Source organism: Crinia signifera, chromosome 7 (assembly GCF_055691185.1).
Source record: "Crinia signifera chromosome 7, ASM5569118v1, whole genome shotgun sequence".
Lineage (NCBI taxonomy): Eukaryota > Metazoa > Chordata > Amphibia > Anura > Myobatrachidae > Crinia > Crinia signifera.
Genome location: NC_139223.1, coordinates 194,223,033 through 194,240,201, shown reverse-complemented (window position 1 = coordinate 194,240,201; position 17,169 = coordinate 194,223,033). Strand labels below are relative to the sequence as shown.

General features: G+C 44.6%; 1 protein-coding gene across 2 annotated transcripts in view; it reads left to right on the top strand.

Annotated features, from left to right (window-relative positions):
• Window positions 1-17,169, top strand: part of MAP3K20 (mitogen-activated protein kinase kinase kinase 20) — a 216,017-nt gene that overhangs the window by 98,644 nt on the left and 100,204 nt on the right. For both annotated transcript variants that reach the window (XM_083154790.1, XM_083154791.1), the window contains exon 3: window positions 8,149-8,236. In XM_083154790.1, the coding sequence (XP_083010916.1) occupies window positions 8,149-8,236 (88 nt within the window). The remainder of the gene's footprint in view (window positions 1-8,148; window positions 8,237-17,169) is intronic.

Here is a 17,169-nt window from a genome sequence, read left to right as displayed (position 1 = left end):
GACACCGCAGGCTGTTGGAGCCCGGTGCGGGGACCCCCAGATTTTTTGTCCCCCGTATTTTTGGAAGCAGGACAGGTCCAAGAGTAGGTGGCTGGTTTCATAAATACGGGGGACCCCTACATTTCCCCCCCTGTATTTTTGGAACCAAGTCCGGCTCAATGAGCCCAGGGCTGGTTATGCACAGGAGGGGGGACCTTACGCCATTTTTTTTCTATTTTTTAACACAAAATCACACATTTCTTCAAATTTCGCCCATTTTCAGGACTAAAAATCGCACATTTTCATGACTAAAAATTGCACATTATCGCACTTTTTTGCTGCAAATTCGCATCTCATTATATAGTTGAATTTTTAAATGTGCGATATGGTGCGATTTCGGGACATGCGATAAAATCGCACCCTATTACATTTCGCCCTACTGTATGTGTTCCCAGTTACCGGATGTCCCGAATGTGTCATTTTTTGTTGTGACAAACATTATAGGGGTGCAAGAAGCTGTTATGAATACTGGAAGTTCCCAAAGTGCCATCGCTCTAAAATCACACCGGCAACAGTTATTGACATCAAAAGTTATGGGCAGATTTAACAATGAGTGATATTCCTGTTTTCACGCATTACATATGTTGAATGGTGCTTCAGCCAATCAGCTCCTAACTGCTATGTGTTTGAGAAATGAGAGAAGCTGATTGGTTGGAGCACCATTAAACATTCACAATAAATGATAACAAGAATATCACTTGTTAAACCTGCCCCTTAATTTGATATTGTACTCGCTCCAGTTAAATATATTCCAGTTAACTGCCAGATGTTGTACTATTCAAATAAAAAAAATACAGTAAAATACATTGTAAACTCAACTAAAACACAATCCTGTATAATTAATGAGTAATAATATAAAAAAATAACTAATGTAATGTTTTACTGTACACTTTAATGAATTGTCTTGAAAAAGTCTTCATACTGTACTGTAGATTGAGAATTTCTGAATTAGAGTGTTAGTGTAGTTTATAAGATAACTAGTTAAGAGCCCGACAAAATGAGAGCGTCTGTAATGTACTTTCACTGTGAGCTGTACATACATTATACAGGGAAATGACTAAAACACTTTGAAATACACTTTTTTTTTATTTAATTTTTATTCAGAGCAAGAGAGACATTTAGAGAATAACAGAAAACAATGGTACAATAGCCATACAATACAATACAGGCACAGTCAGTGGGCAGTATTCAATGCGGCCAGCGAGGGGGTTAAACGACGGGGATCGCCGAAAACAAGCGACCCCCCGAGCCGGACGCTCACCATATTAAATGTGCCGGGGGAAACGGATTCCCCAAAACAGCGAAGCAGGAAGCCCACTGCATTTAACTGCGAGCCTCGCTGTTTTGGCGGCTGCACACGCCGTTTCCGCGTCGCTGAAAACCCAAAGAGGTGGAAACGGCGTTTGAAGGGGGCTAGTCAGTTGAATACTGACCGTGCGAACTGTGACAGTGAGGTCAGCACTGCTCGCTGTCGGAGCTCACAAAAATCATTGAATATACCCCAGTGTCTGACAACGAATAAGGAAAACCCACTAATACGGGGTACAATCCGCTGAAAGACACTTTCACAAATTTTTTTTGAATTATTGGCAGCATCCTGAGCTGTCCGGTGCTAGTCTTAGAAACCTTTCCTTTTTTGTTGTGAATTGATTTAATCAGCCGCTCGCTAGACATGAGGCCTTTTCATTTTATATATTTTTTTTAAAACTTATTTGCTTAATTTTATTATTTATCAATAATGGAGTGTCTGCCTTCTTCTGGCTTTTATAGTTTGATTGTAGCTGTTGTTGATGTAACATCAGATTGTTCGCTTGTACAGAACGCGTGAAGTCTCTTCATCCATTCTTATTTTTGGAATGGAAGGAAATGGCAGCTGTTGGCCTTTATGTTCAGCATCAAACACATCCCACCTGGAGCGCTTCATATCTCCGCACACTACACGGAACCATCCTGTGCTTAAGAAGTCGCATGGTTACAAATAAGCATTTACCATTGCAGACTGAATGCAATTAATTCAATCGTAAGGGTATAAAATAACTAATTTAATGTTTGATAAATATACCTATTATTACTATTATTAGCGTTCATAAGTAAAGGCCTCACTGGGATTAAACCGGACTGGACAGTGGGGAAAATCATACATAAAAGATGGGATCAGGAAAGGAAGCAATGAGCGGAATACATACTGGATGTGAAGTAATAGGACAGAGAGCTTACACTCTAGTGTCATAAAACCTGAACAGCAGCAGAATGTACGATGTACGTCAGAATTAAGCCGTACATCTCCATTTCTTTATCGGGCATATAATGATTTGTCCCCAGTACTGTATTTAGGGGTGATTCAGGCCCGTTCGTTTGGGTCTGAATTCGTCCCTGTCCCCCATGCTCAGGGTTTGCGCATCCTCGAATATGCGCAATCTCCAGGGGTGAACAGCTTCGGCGAATTTCACCTTCGCCCAGCCGTTTGCTAATGGAAGGGAGGGCAGTGGGGCGGTAGCAGTCCCCTATGGAGCAAGCGCGACGATGCCTTCTTGGGGAGGGGGGGATGTGTTCAATGTGGCAGCAAACACATCCCCTTGCATGTTATAGAGGGGATTTGTGTGGTGCGTGGGGGGCCGGGGCATTTGCTAGGCTGCGAACATACGCAGTCTAGTGACGAGGTCTGAATCAGGCCCTTAAACTGCAAAAAAAGAGCCTATTCTGACATGAAATAGTGATATGTAAGTTGCTGATACTGTAATTTCTGTATCCATTATATATCTATTATACATAGGTAAAATCCAAATATAAGTTGAATTAAGATAATGAAAAACCATATAGGCAATCTCCCAGCCTGACAATAAGTGCTTCTGGGGGAACTGTATCAAACCTCAGAGCCAGATAAAGTGGAGACGTTGCACCAATCACCTTCTACCTGTCATTTTATAGACGGGCTGTATAAATCATACCTATATGCTGATATTGCAGTGTCAGGGATGGTCGAGGGAGGTGATGTCACAATGGAGGATGGCAATGCAGGAGCAGTCCAGGCAACTGAGGTGTTGGGAGGAGGGCTACGGCTGCTCGCAGCCACTTTGACCCAAAGCATGGCTGCCCTGTGTCTGGCTTGGAAGCTAGGCTGCGCAGCCGGCGATGTGCGAGCACTTCACTGTGTAGCAAAAATGCTTACACTTTAGCAATGTGCCCACAAATTTTGGTGGAGCACGTCGCGTGGTGGGATCTGAAGTGCGGGATGGCCTTGCCCTGTGCTGGTTCTCTGTAATCTACAGCTCACACTAAAACAGGCCCTTTGTGCCATGAGCTTTTACATTTCCATATGTGCGATGCAACCCGCAGTAAAGTCTGTCATCTGCGGGGACGGACTACCATTGGCGGTGGTTTGCCATTGTAACTGCTCACCATTGAATGAATTCTCTAGCCTTCGCTCTGAAAAGTAAGTCTATACTTACTTTCCAGATAACCGCTATCCACCGATGTGATGCCAGTCACCTACCCGGAAGCATGGGCACACCTGCAAGTGCGCACGCGGTGTTTCCATGGGCGCACCTTCTGTTTTTGTGGACACGCCGATAAAAAGCTGGGTTGTCCCCTGCATCCGCCTCATGGCTGCCCCCTTCCTACCCATCCTGTTGCGAACGCTCCGGGCCGAAGGTGTTCGCTATGGAGCCTTGCACATGCGCAAAGCCCCACAGTCGACCTCGGTATGGAATTCAGACCTGATCGATCAGGTCTGATTCGCGCCCCCCCCCCCCCCCCCAGGTGCCAATGAAAACAAATGTAAGTCATATCCTTTGATTAGATTCTTCCATAAATAATTGACTAATTATTAAATTATTAAAATAATTATGACTAACATAGGTAAATTCAATCAGTGTCGAAACTGCCGTTTTGCCTAAAAGACGGAAGTTTTCGACATGAATACATCGGAAGGGGTTCTGATCTATTCAATCTTAGCTTCTTTTTTTTCGGCATGTCGAAATGTTTCGACATGCCGAAAAGCAGGTGGATTGACGGAAGAGCCGCTAATTCACCTGCTTTTGACGGAAACACAGCCAAAACTGCTGTGTTTCCGTCATTCTCAATCCGGCATAACAAGATGCCAGATTGAGGCAGGGAGGACGGCGCCAGGTGAGCAGCAGCAGCTTAAACGGCGCCATCCTCCTATCCGCCGCACCCTCATGCCGCCGCCCGCACCCTCCTGTACATAGCCGCTGCCGAGCCGGGTGAGAGCAGCTCACCTGGCTCCATCCAGGCTCCCTCTCCAGTTCTCACCGTCTCCCGCCGTCCTCCGTCGTCTCCCGCTGCCTCGCTCACCCGGTCCGAGCGCCGGGTAGGTGAGTGTCAATCATCGGCCAAATCCGACATCCGGATGGATTCCGGATCCATTCCGGCAAAATGGATCCGGCAACAATTGAATATTGCCCTAAATGCCTCCATTGTCCGGTACGCAGGTTAGAAGCCCTTGTAAATAGATATCCATCCTGTATGGTTCCGATAATTTACGCAGATCCCAACCTTCCGTTCCAAGCATTATTATCTCATGTTTGTGCCTTTAAAAACCCCATGACTGTTTTGCGCCTTTGTGTTCAAGTGCATTGTAGGCAATAAGTAAAATAATTATCCACCGGAGTTTTCAATACGTTCCGCCTGTAATAAAAGCGCAAAATCATAATAAGAAGAGACAATATCTGGCTTTGAAGAACATAAGTGTGATCCTGAAAACAAATGTTAAAGTAGTTGTGTGAACTAAGGTTTTAGCAGCGCTCATTTTTTCCTCTTCAGTGACATCAAAGACAAAGTAAAGATCTGACATAAATCAGAAAAGTAACTTTGCTGTTTTGAACGATTGCAATCAAAGGAAAATGGTTTTTCTAACTACATAAACTATAGTAAGAGCGAGGTCACGGAACAGTTCCACCACCCCGGGATTCGCTGCATTTTAGAAGTGTGTCTAAAAGCTTGTGTGAAGCATCTGACACCTGGGGTTTGATTCAATTCTATATGGAAAATGCACACACAAAGTTGCTAATGTACGTGTAACGTAGCACTTGCTTGTTACATTATTCTCCCGGCTCCCGTTTCTGGCTGAATCTCCGTGGAAGCTTCAGAAGCCACAAAACAACAGGGAGGAATCTTTATGTGTGTAATTCTCTTCCAAACTTTTGCAGACCATACAATTCTACATTAGCATGCAACATATGATAGCCAGGACAGGCTGACGGTTCTCCGGTATTTATATAAGGCAGTATGATTTTCCCTGGATCGCAGTTTCATAGCTTCCTGTGAACCAGCCAATGCAGTCATGGAATCTTCACTCCAGAATACAGAAGCCTCTTATAGGATCCTAACCTGCCGTGATGCCTCCTCTCTGGAAGTCATAACTGCTCATTTCTAAGTTTTTATACCATAGCCCAAATACTCTAAGGCAGTGGTCTCCAACCTTAATCGGACATGAGCTACTTGACACAAAAAAACCCTCCTAAAGACCTAGTAAAAAATTTTGGGAAAAAATATGCTTAATAACCAAAAAATGCCCCTTACACATTATGCCACACACCACAATGCCCCTGACACTTTATGCCACACACCACAGTACCCTTAGGCCAATATTACTTAAGAGAAAAATGCAACACGTGTTTTACACCCCAAAATATCCATATTTACTCAATCAGATTAGTTTGTAAGATGATACTCAAAATATTTTTAACAACTCCTCTGCCTTTATCGTTTTTCTCTAACCCTTTTTTTTTTCAAAGCGGCAGTCATTTACACCAGGTTGATTTTGCCATGTAATTAATTGCCACTTTGAAAAAAATCAGAAAACGCTCCCAAAATCTCTTTCACTTCTGATTCTCACACCCTACTACACTAAGGTGGGGTGTGCAATGTGCCGGCGCTATTACCGACGTGGGGAATAGCGGCGGCTCCCTATTCAATGGTGTCTTTAACGTCAGCATTGATGCGGGATCACAGCAGAACGGCCCCGACTTCAGAAGCTGTCTGGCCCGTTCTGCTGATAACGGCCGTGGATTGTCGTGTTCCAGGCCGCAGATCGACAATCCACGGCCGTTATCACGGCCGCGCCCCCTTTGCGCCCATCGGCAGGCGGGACATTGAATCCCGTCTGTCGTTTTGCAGTCGATATGACCGCAAATGGGCCAGGATCACGGCTGTCGGCGAGGATAGACAGCCGTGATCCCAGATTGCGTACCCCCCTTAGTCTCCTTTGTGTTTTTTTTTACACTCATTAATTTGAAAAATGTAAAAGACAAAAACCAATTGTCGAAAAAAAAATCATTAATAAAAAAAACCCGTTTTTCGTTCCCGATTTTTTTTTTTTTTTTTGTGTAACTGGATTCCCCCTATTTGTTTCAGAATCCCATAAATTCAGTGGAAAACAAAGACTAGCGCTGGGTTATATATTGTACACTTGCAGCAATATATTATATACCATTGTTATGAGAAATTAGCTCTTTCTCGGGACTGTTTAGTCTACACTGTTTAATGTTCTAGCTCCTTACATTTATTATATAGAAGCCATTGTGCTGACTGGGATGAGTTACTGCTACAGCTTAATGCGGCTCTTATCTATTAATGCATCTAGTTGGAGTACGATCTTTGTTAAATATGTATATAAGAGGTGCTTTGTTTGCTTTACTGTAATGTAGGAAAAGTATGTTCTAGATAAACCTTCCTGTAGTGAAGATGATGTTTCCATCTCATGTGAGGTCTATACGTGTGATGTCCCATTAGTACCGTGTCACAGTATAACAGGGGGTAACTATACGTGTCAAGAATTGGAATCTTTAAGACGTTTAGCTTTAAAGACCAAGCAAACTGCCATTAATGTACAACATATATCCGTAGCTATACAGTATGCTCATCTATTACAGCTTTTTGACCTACAGTGTATATAATAACATGTAATAGAGGTGAATCATTTCCATAAAATAACTGGAGTGTTTATACTTATCTATGGATCTGGTTCAGTAGCATGGGCCCCCAATTAGTTCCACACGTACCCTTGCATGGGACGCTGCGCTTGCCATGCTGTGGGCTTGGTGCCTCGCTACGCTCCCCGCAATGTAATACTCTCCCTAATTGCCGACATTGGTGGTGAAGTAAAAACAAGCACGTGTCTACGTTTTTCATGTTGACACTTTGACCATGTCGACCTATTGCATGTCAACCTTTTGGGGTAGACCTTTTGACTGTCTATCTAGAGACACTGTATATGTATCAACCGGAACCACCTAAGGAGTGGGTTGCTTTGTAGGGTGGGAGGGGCTACTCTAACTACACAGGCAGAGATGAGTGACAGGTGGGAGGTGCCTATCTGACTACACAGGCAGAGGTGAGTGACTGCTTTGCCGACTTACTGTGCAGAAATGCACAGTGTAGATTGTGGATTCATACACCAGGCAGTGCCAATGGTGTCACAGTAACAGCATTTGACCTATACGAGATCCCGTCAGGGATATACGTTTTCCTAAGTAAAGATTAGGGAGGAGCTTCATTTGTCATTAATGGGATGTGGAGCTACTGTAACATGACTCTAATCTCTGGGGTCAATCAATGATCTTGCGGGTGGAAGTCATTGTGGCGAACCAGATAGGCACAAAAGTGCTTGACCGCCCCAATAGGACACCAAACACTTTTGTGCACAGTCGGGGTGATTCCAGCCTCCAAATAGGATTGACCCAAATGTATTTTGTCTCTTTGGTTCACATATGTAGATTTCAATATGGGTATACTGTATTCCATTGCATCTTTAATGGCGTAACAGTGGGATAACTGTAGAATAAAGCAAAGATTTGAATTGGCTCACATTGGGGTAAATTGTCTGAGACGGGAGTTCTATTGGCGATGGGAAGTTGCCCATAGCAACCAATCAGATTCTATCAATTATCTTATAGAATTTGCTAAATAAATAAGAAGTATAATCTGATTGGTTAGGTAGGATGGGCAACATCCCAACTTCAATCTTAGTAAGTTTGCCCCATTGTATTTTCTGTTGCTCATATACAGGTGTTCTGAAACTCGTTATTTGCTTAATTCTGACGAGTCGACAAATATTCTGAGTATGTAAATCTTCTTTTCCATTTACAGGCAGAAATACTGAGTGTGCTCAGTCACAGAAACATCATCCAGTTTTATGGAGCTGTACTTGAACCACCGAATTACTGTATTGTCACAGGTAAGTCACGCACACCTGGAGTTATGGGTCGGCCAGCATCCACAAAAGCCACAAACGAAACTTCTTTTTAGCCTGGTTGTATTGTCTATACAGGCTGTGCTATTATCTCCTGACTGCTCTCTTCCTGTACGATATATATCCGCGTTCTGAGCAGTTGCGGTATCTGTAGCCTCATTATCAGTTCCCAGTGGTTGTGGCTTGTGCCCAGATTGGACGCTGGCTCTCTGACACTGCCAGAGTCACAGGATTGGCCCGTGTGTGGTTGCCATGACCCTGCAGAGAAGAGGGATAAATGCAGTTATGGATGCTCAGCATAATTGTTTTTTTTTTTAATTTTAAGATGAGGCATTAATAATGAACTGGGAACAGTGATTGCACTTGCTTTTTACCACAGACTGATCCTTTTGCTAAAGCTGCCTTGTGCACGGTGAAACGCATTAAGGGCCAGATGCACAAAGCTTCAAAAGTGGTAAAATAGAGAGTGATAAAAAAACAGCCAATCAGCTCCTACCTGTCATTTTTCATACCCAGTCTGTGACATGGCAGTTAAGCATACCTCCCAACTGTCACGATTACAGCGGGACAGTCCCAATTTTCGGATCCTGTCCCACCCGCGGCAGGCATTGTCCCGCTGGGGGGTGGCAGTTGGGAGACCCCCCAATCTAATAGAATAGACGCTGTGCGCATGCGCACAGCGTCTATTCTAGTATGAAAATGAGGCCACAGCTAATTAGCATAAACTGCACCCTCATTTGCATATGCCCGCCCCCTTTTCGCCGCGCAAGTGTCCCTATTTCCCCAACACAGAAGTTGGGAGGTATGGTTAAGAGCTGATTGGCTGATTGTTTATCACTCTCCATTTTATCACTTTTTGAAGCTTGATACATCTGGCCCTAAGAGAGAGACCAGCCACAGAAGAAACTTCTTGGGACCAAGCCCCCTCCCCCATACCAGTGGTAATTGTGATCCCGGTTCATCTCAATTCAATTCCTGCACAAAGGGTCCCTGAGCCCTATCAGCTCCACTGACCGGCGCGCGTGACCTTTACATAGCCACTGTTTGCAGCAGCAAGTCGGACCTGCACCGTGCTCTTCTGCTCTGCTACTGACGGATATGGCCGGGGCTCGCACTGCAGCTCCCACCCATCCAGCGAACTGTGGCACATGCTCTCTCTGCACTTCACAGCGCAGCCATAGTCTCGAACGGCATTAGCGGCATCTTCTGTACAAGACCGGGCGTCCGCTTTTTTGCCCATACGGGATTAAGGGCAAAGCCGTCAGCGTACTTGTGACCCTGCTTGATGAGACTTATTCATGTTATTAACAGTTTAAAATATCGGTAACATCAATTTATACATGTATCCTTAAATTGCCAAATCCCACTTTGCTAATCGCTCCATAGGAAAAAGCGGACAATTGTTTAATAAACAACAGTTTTCTCAATCATTCCCACTACTGCTTGACTTATGTTGCGGACATCCATTGTAGTTGCACATGACCGTTTGTATCAATTGTTTAAATATTTATTTATACGATTTATGATACCACTAGGGGTTAATAATTTGTTATCTGTTTAACCCTTTGACTGCCAACATCTCTGTGAGAGATGCGCAAAATATCCTCTAAAAATACCAGTGTCGCGCACATTTGTTATATAAATCCAAATTAAAAAAATGTGTAAAAAAAAATGATATTCCTTATATAAAGTAAACATTACAGGTCATTAGGATGAATAAAAATGTTTATTTGGCAATTTTTTTAACATCTATTTTGACAAATTTACTTGCGACTCAAAGGGTTAATAAATAGTTTATAATATATTCCACTTGTATATGTATTCTTTAGCGCCACCAAGCATTTTGTTTTCTATAAAATTGAAAGTTTATGCAATTTAACAGATAGCCCTTTAACCCCTGGAAGACTTGGGTTGTCACGAAGGTGGTAGAGACTACTACTTCCAAATTAAATTCACATCAGGTGCCACAATCCTGCTAACAATAAGGGTGAAATGTTAATAGGATGAGAGATTCACAAAGTGAGAGATTTGGTAAGAAATCTCCAGTTATTTTAAAGCGGCAATCATTTACACGGCAAAAAACGGTTTGATTTTACAGTGTAAATGATTGCTGCTTTAAAAAAAAAAAAAACCTGGAGATTTCTTACCAAATCTCTCACTTTCTCAATCTCTCATCCTATTGCATTTCACCCTATCTCTTTTATCCATCTCCTGATAGTTCAATTGACCAATGTCCAGTTGGTCCGCTATTGTACTGAATCACAGTCTGGCAGTGCGTCTCCAGCACTTCAGGACGGGATTATAGTCCTCACGTAATATCTTTTCCCTAGATTCACTAAACTCCTTTCAAGGTTGTTGAGTTTATTGTGCTTCGTACACCTCCCTCTGTTTTATTTTTGGACTGGGTGATATAACTGTTGATGGAGATATCAGTAACACTCAGCAGTTAGAGACGTCTCCTCTCCATCTTGTCTTTGCCCTCCTGGCTCGCTGGGTGATTTTTCTTTGTTTTAGCACATAATCCACCTTCAGCACAACAATGAACCTGTTGCCATGAATTGTTTAAAGATTTTTCATTCTAGCAAATGCTCTGTGATAAAAAGAATGTGCCTTACCAGCTGCCCCATGTACAAATGGGACTGTGTCCCAGAAATTGTATGCAAGTTCTGTTACCTGTTTATGTTACAGCAGCATAAGTGAATAGCAGGTCAGCAGTACAGTATCTGTCATTTGTGCAGTGGGTGTATAGTACACAGGCTACACACCCGGAATCTCTGCTGTCTTCTGTGCATGTAAAAACTATCTGTAAACTTTGCCAGAGAACTTCCAGAGCCATGAGCCACTAGAAAAAGAGCCACCAGATGGCTGTCCACAACACGTTTTATTTGTTTATTGACAGTTTCTTATATAGCGGCAGCATATTCCGTAGCGCTTTACAATTGGAAACAACAGTGATAAAACTAACTGGGTAGTAACAAACCGACATGGAGGTAGGAGGGCCCTGCTCGCAAGCTTACAATCTATAGGGATAATAGGAGGGATACATGAGGATAGGATTCCATAGCACGGCAGTCCCACCAGATTACTAGACAGTCCCGATGGGATGCAGTTAGATATAAATGCTACTGGAGGTTGTGTGGGGGTTCCGGAATATGATAAACTTGCCTGAAGAGGGAACGCTTGAAAGTTTGGAGGCTAGAGGAGAGTCTTAGTGTGCGTGGAAGGGCATATGGTGGAAGGTGCCCGTCAAAAATCCTGCGAGTAATGAGTGTGTATGAGAGACGTAGATCTTGTGCAGATTGGAGATGTCGGGTGGGGATATATTTTGAGATAAGCAAAGAGATATATTGATAAGTCGGTGTAGTTAGAGTGATGGCTTTGTATGTAAGTAGAAGTATTTTATATTGAATGTGCTAATATACAGGCAACCAATGGGGTGGCTGACAGAGCGGATCAGCAGACGATGAACGTCTAGCCGGGAAGATCAGCCTCGCAGCTGCATTCAAAATGGATTGTAGGGGTGAGAGTCTTTTCTTAGGAAGACCAGTAAGGCTATTGCAATAATCAATGCATTATGTAATGAGAGCATGGATTAGAGAATTTGCAGTGTCTTGTGTAAGGTACGGACACATTTTTGTTTTTTGTAGATGCATGAGACAGATTGAATGTGAGGAATAAAGGGGCAAAAGTAATGCTGGGGTTGTTATTTATTGTGGAGCGAATGTGTGCATGATGTATGGGGGTGGGAGATGTAAGCATGTAACCTGTATAAGTATTATTTCCAACAGACCTTGGATTTGTAGAGGTACAGTAGTTACCTAACAGTAGTAGATCATAGGTAGCAGAAACAAGGCGTGCAATATAACCGGAGTTCCGGATGTGAGATATAACAGATACTGCATGCCAGGGTTATGAGGAGCACACAAAGTCCAGGAGTACAGGATTATCAGATGTACTGGGAATATGTGGAAACAAAGGCTACAGGAAACTGGATAAAAGTTTCAACATTCAAGTTATTTCAATTGCCTGGCCCAGGGTGTTGCCATAGGTCTGGCCCAGAGTGGTGCCATAGGACTGGCCCAGGGTGGAGTCATAGGACTGGCCCAGGGTGGTGCCATAGGACTGGCCCAGGGTGTTGCCATAGGTCTGGCCCAGGGTGGTGTCACGGGACTGGCCCAGGGTGGTGTCATAGGACTGGCCCAGGGTAGTGCCATAGGACTGGCCCAGGGTGTTGCCATAGGTCTGGCCCAGAGTGGTGTCATAGGACTGGCCCAGGGTGGTGTCATAGGACTGGCCCAGGGTGGTGTCATAGGACTGGCCCAGGGTGGTGCCATAGGACTGGCCCAGGGTGTTGCCATAGGTCTGGCCCAGAGTGGTGTCATAGGACTGGCCCAGGGTGGTGCCATAGGACTGGCCCAGGGTGGTTCCATAGGTGTGGCCCAGGGTGGTTCCATCGGAGTGGCCCAGGGTGGTTCCATAGGAGTGGCCCAGGGTGGTTTCATAGGAGTGGCCCAGGGTGGTTCCATAGGAGTGGCCCAGGGTGGTTCCATAGGAGTGACCCAGGGTGGTTCCATAGGAGTGGCCCAGGGCGGTTGAATAGGAGTGGCCCAGGCTGGTTCCATAGGAGTGGCCCAGGGTGGTTCCATAGGAGTGGCCCAGGGAGGTTGAATAGGAGTGGCCCAGGGCGGTTGAATAGGAGTGGCCCAGGGCGGTTGAATAGGAGTGGCCCAGGGCGGTTGAATAGGAGTGGCCCAGGGCGGTTGCATAGGAGTGGCCCAGGGTGATGCCATAGTTCTGTTTTTAGAATCCAAACAGAAGTGTTATTGATTCAGAGCAGACCAGATTTCTTGTTACAGGTAGCTTCCAATGTGGATCCACGCTACACATCTAGCATATGTTGTACAGTGCTAGCTCTGACGTGGTTTTTTCTCATCAACCATCATTTTTCTCCATAGTGCCACCCTGCTGTCTATGTGAACAGCACATTCTGCCTGGGGTAGAGGTCAGAAGATAGCTCTTGTGTATGATATACCCTTGTGTCATAGGGCCTAATTCAGCCTTGATCTCAGGGCGAATTTGTTCTCAAAATGGACAAAACCACGTTGCACTTCAGGTGGGGAAATTGTAAGATGTGCAGAGAGAGTTAGATTTGGTTGGAACTAAATTCTAAATTGCAGAGAAAAATAAAGCAGCCAGAATTTACCCTGCACAGAAACAAAATAACCCACCCAAATCTAACGCTCTGCACAATTTAGATTTTCCCCACCTGCAGTGCAGTATGGTTTTGCCCATTTTGACAGCACATTTGTCCTGTGAACAGGTCTGAATTAGGCAGGTAATCTGCAGCGTTAAGCAACCTGCGGCACTCTAGCTACTGCCTAACAGCAGAACTGTTGCAGGGCATGCTGGGATGTGTAGTTCTTCAGCAGCTACTGTGCCATTGATTGTCTATCCCTGGACTAGACTATTGGTATACTTACTAGGTGTCCCACAACCACTTGAAGATTCCTAAATTTAGGGAAGTACTCCCAGACCCTGTTGACCTATTGCAGGCTTGTCCAACCTGTGGCTCTTCAGATGTTGTCAAACTACAAATCCCATCATGCCTTGCCACAGTTTTGCTATAAGAGAGTGTTAAAACTGTGGCAAGGCATGCTGGGATTTGTAGTTTCACAACATCTGGAGAGCCACAGGTTGGCCTGTCCTGACCTATTGCATGTTGACCTTTTGGGGCAGACTTACTGACTGTTTCTCATGACCAGGGCTGGGCAACACCGGCCCTCCAGATGTTGATGAACTACACATCCCAGCATGCCTTGCATCAGTTTCAGCATGGCCACATTGCAAAACTAATGCAAAGCATCCTGGGATGTGTAGTTCATTAACATCTGGAGGGCCGGTGTTGCCCAGCCCTGCTCTAGACACTGTCCATCTAATAATCTGCAACCATTTAGATTTGTTTGAACACACCCCACCCAAATCTAACTCTCTCTGCACATGTTACATTTGACCCACCTGCAGTGCACATGCATACCTCCCAACTTGCCGGGAGATGGAGGCGGAACAGAGGGATGCGCGCCGCAGGCATGCTGAAAAATGTCAGGGGCGTGGCCTATATTTGCGGCTCCCACGCGAGGCCACGCCCCATTTTGCCGCTATGGGGGCATGACCCAGAGGCTCTGAGCCTCTAGCCATGCCCCCAGCCCCCTGGCTGAGGGAATAGATGCTGTGCGCGTGCGCACAGTGTTTATTCACCGCTGCTCAGCAGCCCACAGGGGGGGACTTCCAACAGCCCCCCCCCCCTCGCCGCAGGACACTGCCAGCCGTGGGAGGAACGCGGGAATGTCCCCAAAAACTGGGACATTCCCACGGTTTTCAGGACTGTTGGGAGGTATGCACATGGTTTTGCCCATTTTTAGATCAAATTCGCCCTGCATCAAGCCTGAATTAGGCCCTGTGTTCTATCTGCATCATATGACAATGGTAACTGCTGCAGTTCTGTAATTAAACAGAATTAAGACCTCTCTGTAGACATTTAATTTAACAAATTAGCAACCAATTGCATGCTTCTTAAACAGGCCTGTCCAAACTGTGGCCCTCCAGCGGTTGTTAAACTACAAGACCATCATGCCTTGCCACAGTTTTGCTATTAGGCAATGCTGAAACTATGGCAAGGCATGCTGGGATGTGTAGTTTCACAACAGCGGGAGGGCAACAGTTTGGACATGACTGTTCTAAAGGTTAGGATCGAATTTCATACAATTTTTCTGATTCTTTCCAATGTAAATGCACAGGAAACTAGTTTACAATGTGAATAATGACTAAGCAAATTAGGAGGAAGGATGATTAATGATATCTGGTCTTTAATGATACCATGCGTGTATTGCTATGACTCAAAGGTCTTTTCTTTTACGTCCTATCTCTCCCTCAAGCAAACTTCCAGGTTAATATTAGCTGAGAGATAGCACTGATGGCAGGGAGCTTGTGTAACTCGGCATCGATTACCGATAAGTACACAAGGCAGTGTCTCCGGCAGGCAGACATCAGCGGCGCAGCGCAGTCATTTCTCTCGACCTATCCAATCGACATAAACTATCTCCTAGCAGGGATTGTTCCATTGGCAATCATAGGAGAATAATGACCATTAGCCCTTTGGTTCAGGTTGAGAGGGAGTTATTTATCACTGTGATAAATGCATACGGCGCCAGGTCGACACACATTACGTTGACCACTAAAGATAGACACATGAAATAAGTTGACAGGGTTGAAAGGTAAACACAAGTGTTAGGTCCACAAAAAGGTCGACATGAGGGTTGTAGGTTTTTAGTCATCCATGTTGACTTACATCGATATTCGGGACAAAAAAAAAACTGTAAAAAACTCATGTCGACCTTGTTTGAATGTTGATCTTCCTTTTGTCCACCTAATGCTTGTGTCGACCTTTCCGACCATCCATTATTATCATGTAGCATAGGAGAACAGTGATATTGCTAGGTTTATTGATGTCCTTATACAGGGGTGGGGTCCCATGCAGAGACCTTTCAGTAGTACTGCATACAAAGCCAAGGTCGCAGGTGCACAATTCAAACTCCCAATTTATTAATTATAAACATTGCAATAAAATAGAAATTTTTAGCGAGGTTCTTCGCATAGTTACGGCCATAAATAACGTCTTGCCCACAGTTTCTTGTATATCGCACACATACAGTATTCTGTAGCGCTTTACAATAGTATAGTTGAACATTCACATCAGTCCCTGTCCCAGTGGAGCTTACAATCTATATTCCCTACCACATGTACAAGCACACAGACATTCTAGGGTTAATTTTTGTTGGAAGCCAATTGACGTACCAGTATATTTTTTGGGGGGATTGTGGGAGGAAACCGGAGTACCCTGAGTAAACCCACGCAAGCACGGGGAGAATGTACAAACTTCGCACAGTTAGGGCCATAGTGGGAATTGATCCCATGACCTCAGTGCTGGGAGGCAGTAATGCTAACCATTACACCATCTGTACTGCCCCGATAAATAGGATATATTGATGTCCTTGCATGCGGAAGCACGCATATTGGGCATACATACTGAGCCATGTTGGCAATATATATATATGTCCGATCCACTCAACCAGACCTCAAATAGCTGAGTGCGTCCCCAGCTTAATTCTCAGGTCGTGGTATAGGTCGATGATCTTTCCTGCATGCAGAAAGACCAATCTTTAGCGATGTGTACCAATTGTTTCATGTGTATGCACGGTGAACGATTTGGTAAAGCTGATTGACTGGCTCCCACACCCCTCCACCACCATCATTCATGTGTAATCATTTGCTCAATCGTTCATCATTTGACACCAAATCGTTTGTGCAGGAGGTCAGAGGAAATCGTTAAAGACATTGGGCGGAATCCAAGTTCAGCGGCATAAGATATCCACCAAACATGGATGTTTTTTTAAAGGGGAATTAACTTCCAAGTCAAAACCAGGCCCTGTAAGTTAAGTCCCCTTTTTAAAAACACGTCACAGTACGGCAGACATCTCGCAGTGCTACTGAACTCGGGCGGCATTAATTTCCACCCATTGAATCGTTTGCCAAATCGCTTTGTGTGTACGCACCTTTAGAGCTGCATATTCAAGTAACCATAAAGGCCCATACACACTTGGAGATTCTGAGCTGAAAGCAGCTCACTTTAACTGTTTGAGCTGCTTTCAGCTGAAAAGCCGGACAGTGAGCGCTGATGTGCAGTCCCGCATCATCGTAGGCCACCGCTCATCTCTGGTATTACGAGCCGAGTGGATGGCTTTCCATAATGATAAATTGATTGGACAGGCGAACATTGATCGGTGTGTATGCACTGAGCGATTTCAGCCCAGCAATTTCCCCCATCATCGCTTTGCATGCACGCTGGGCAAAAACGTGTTAGG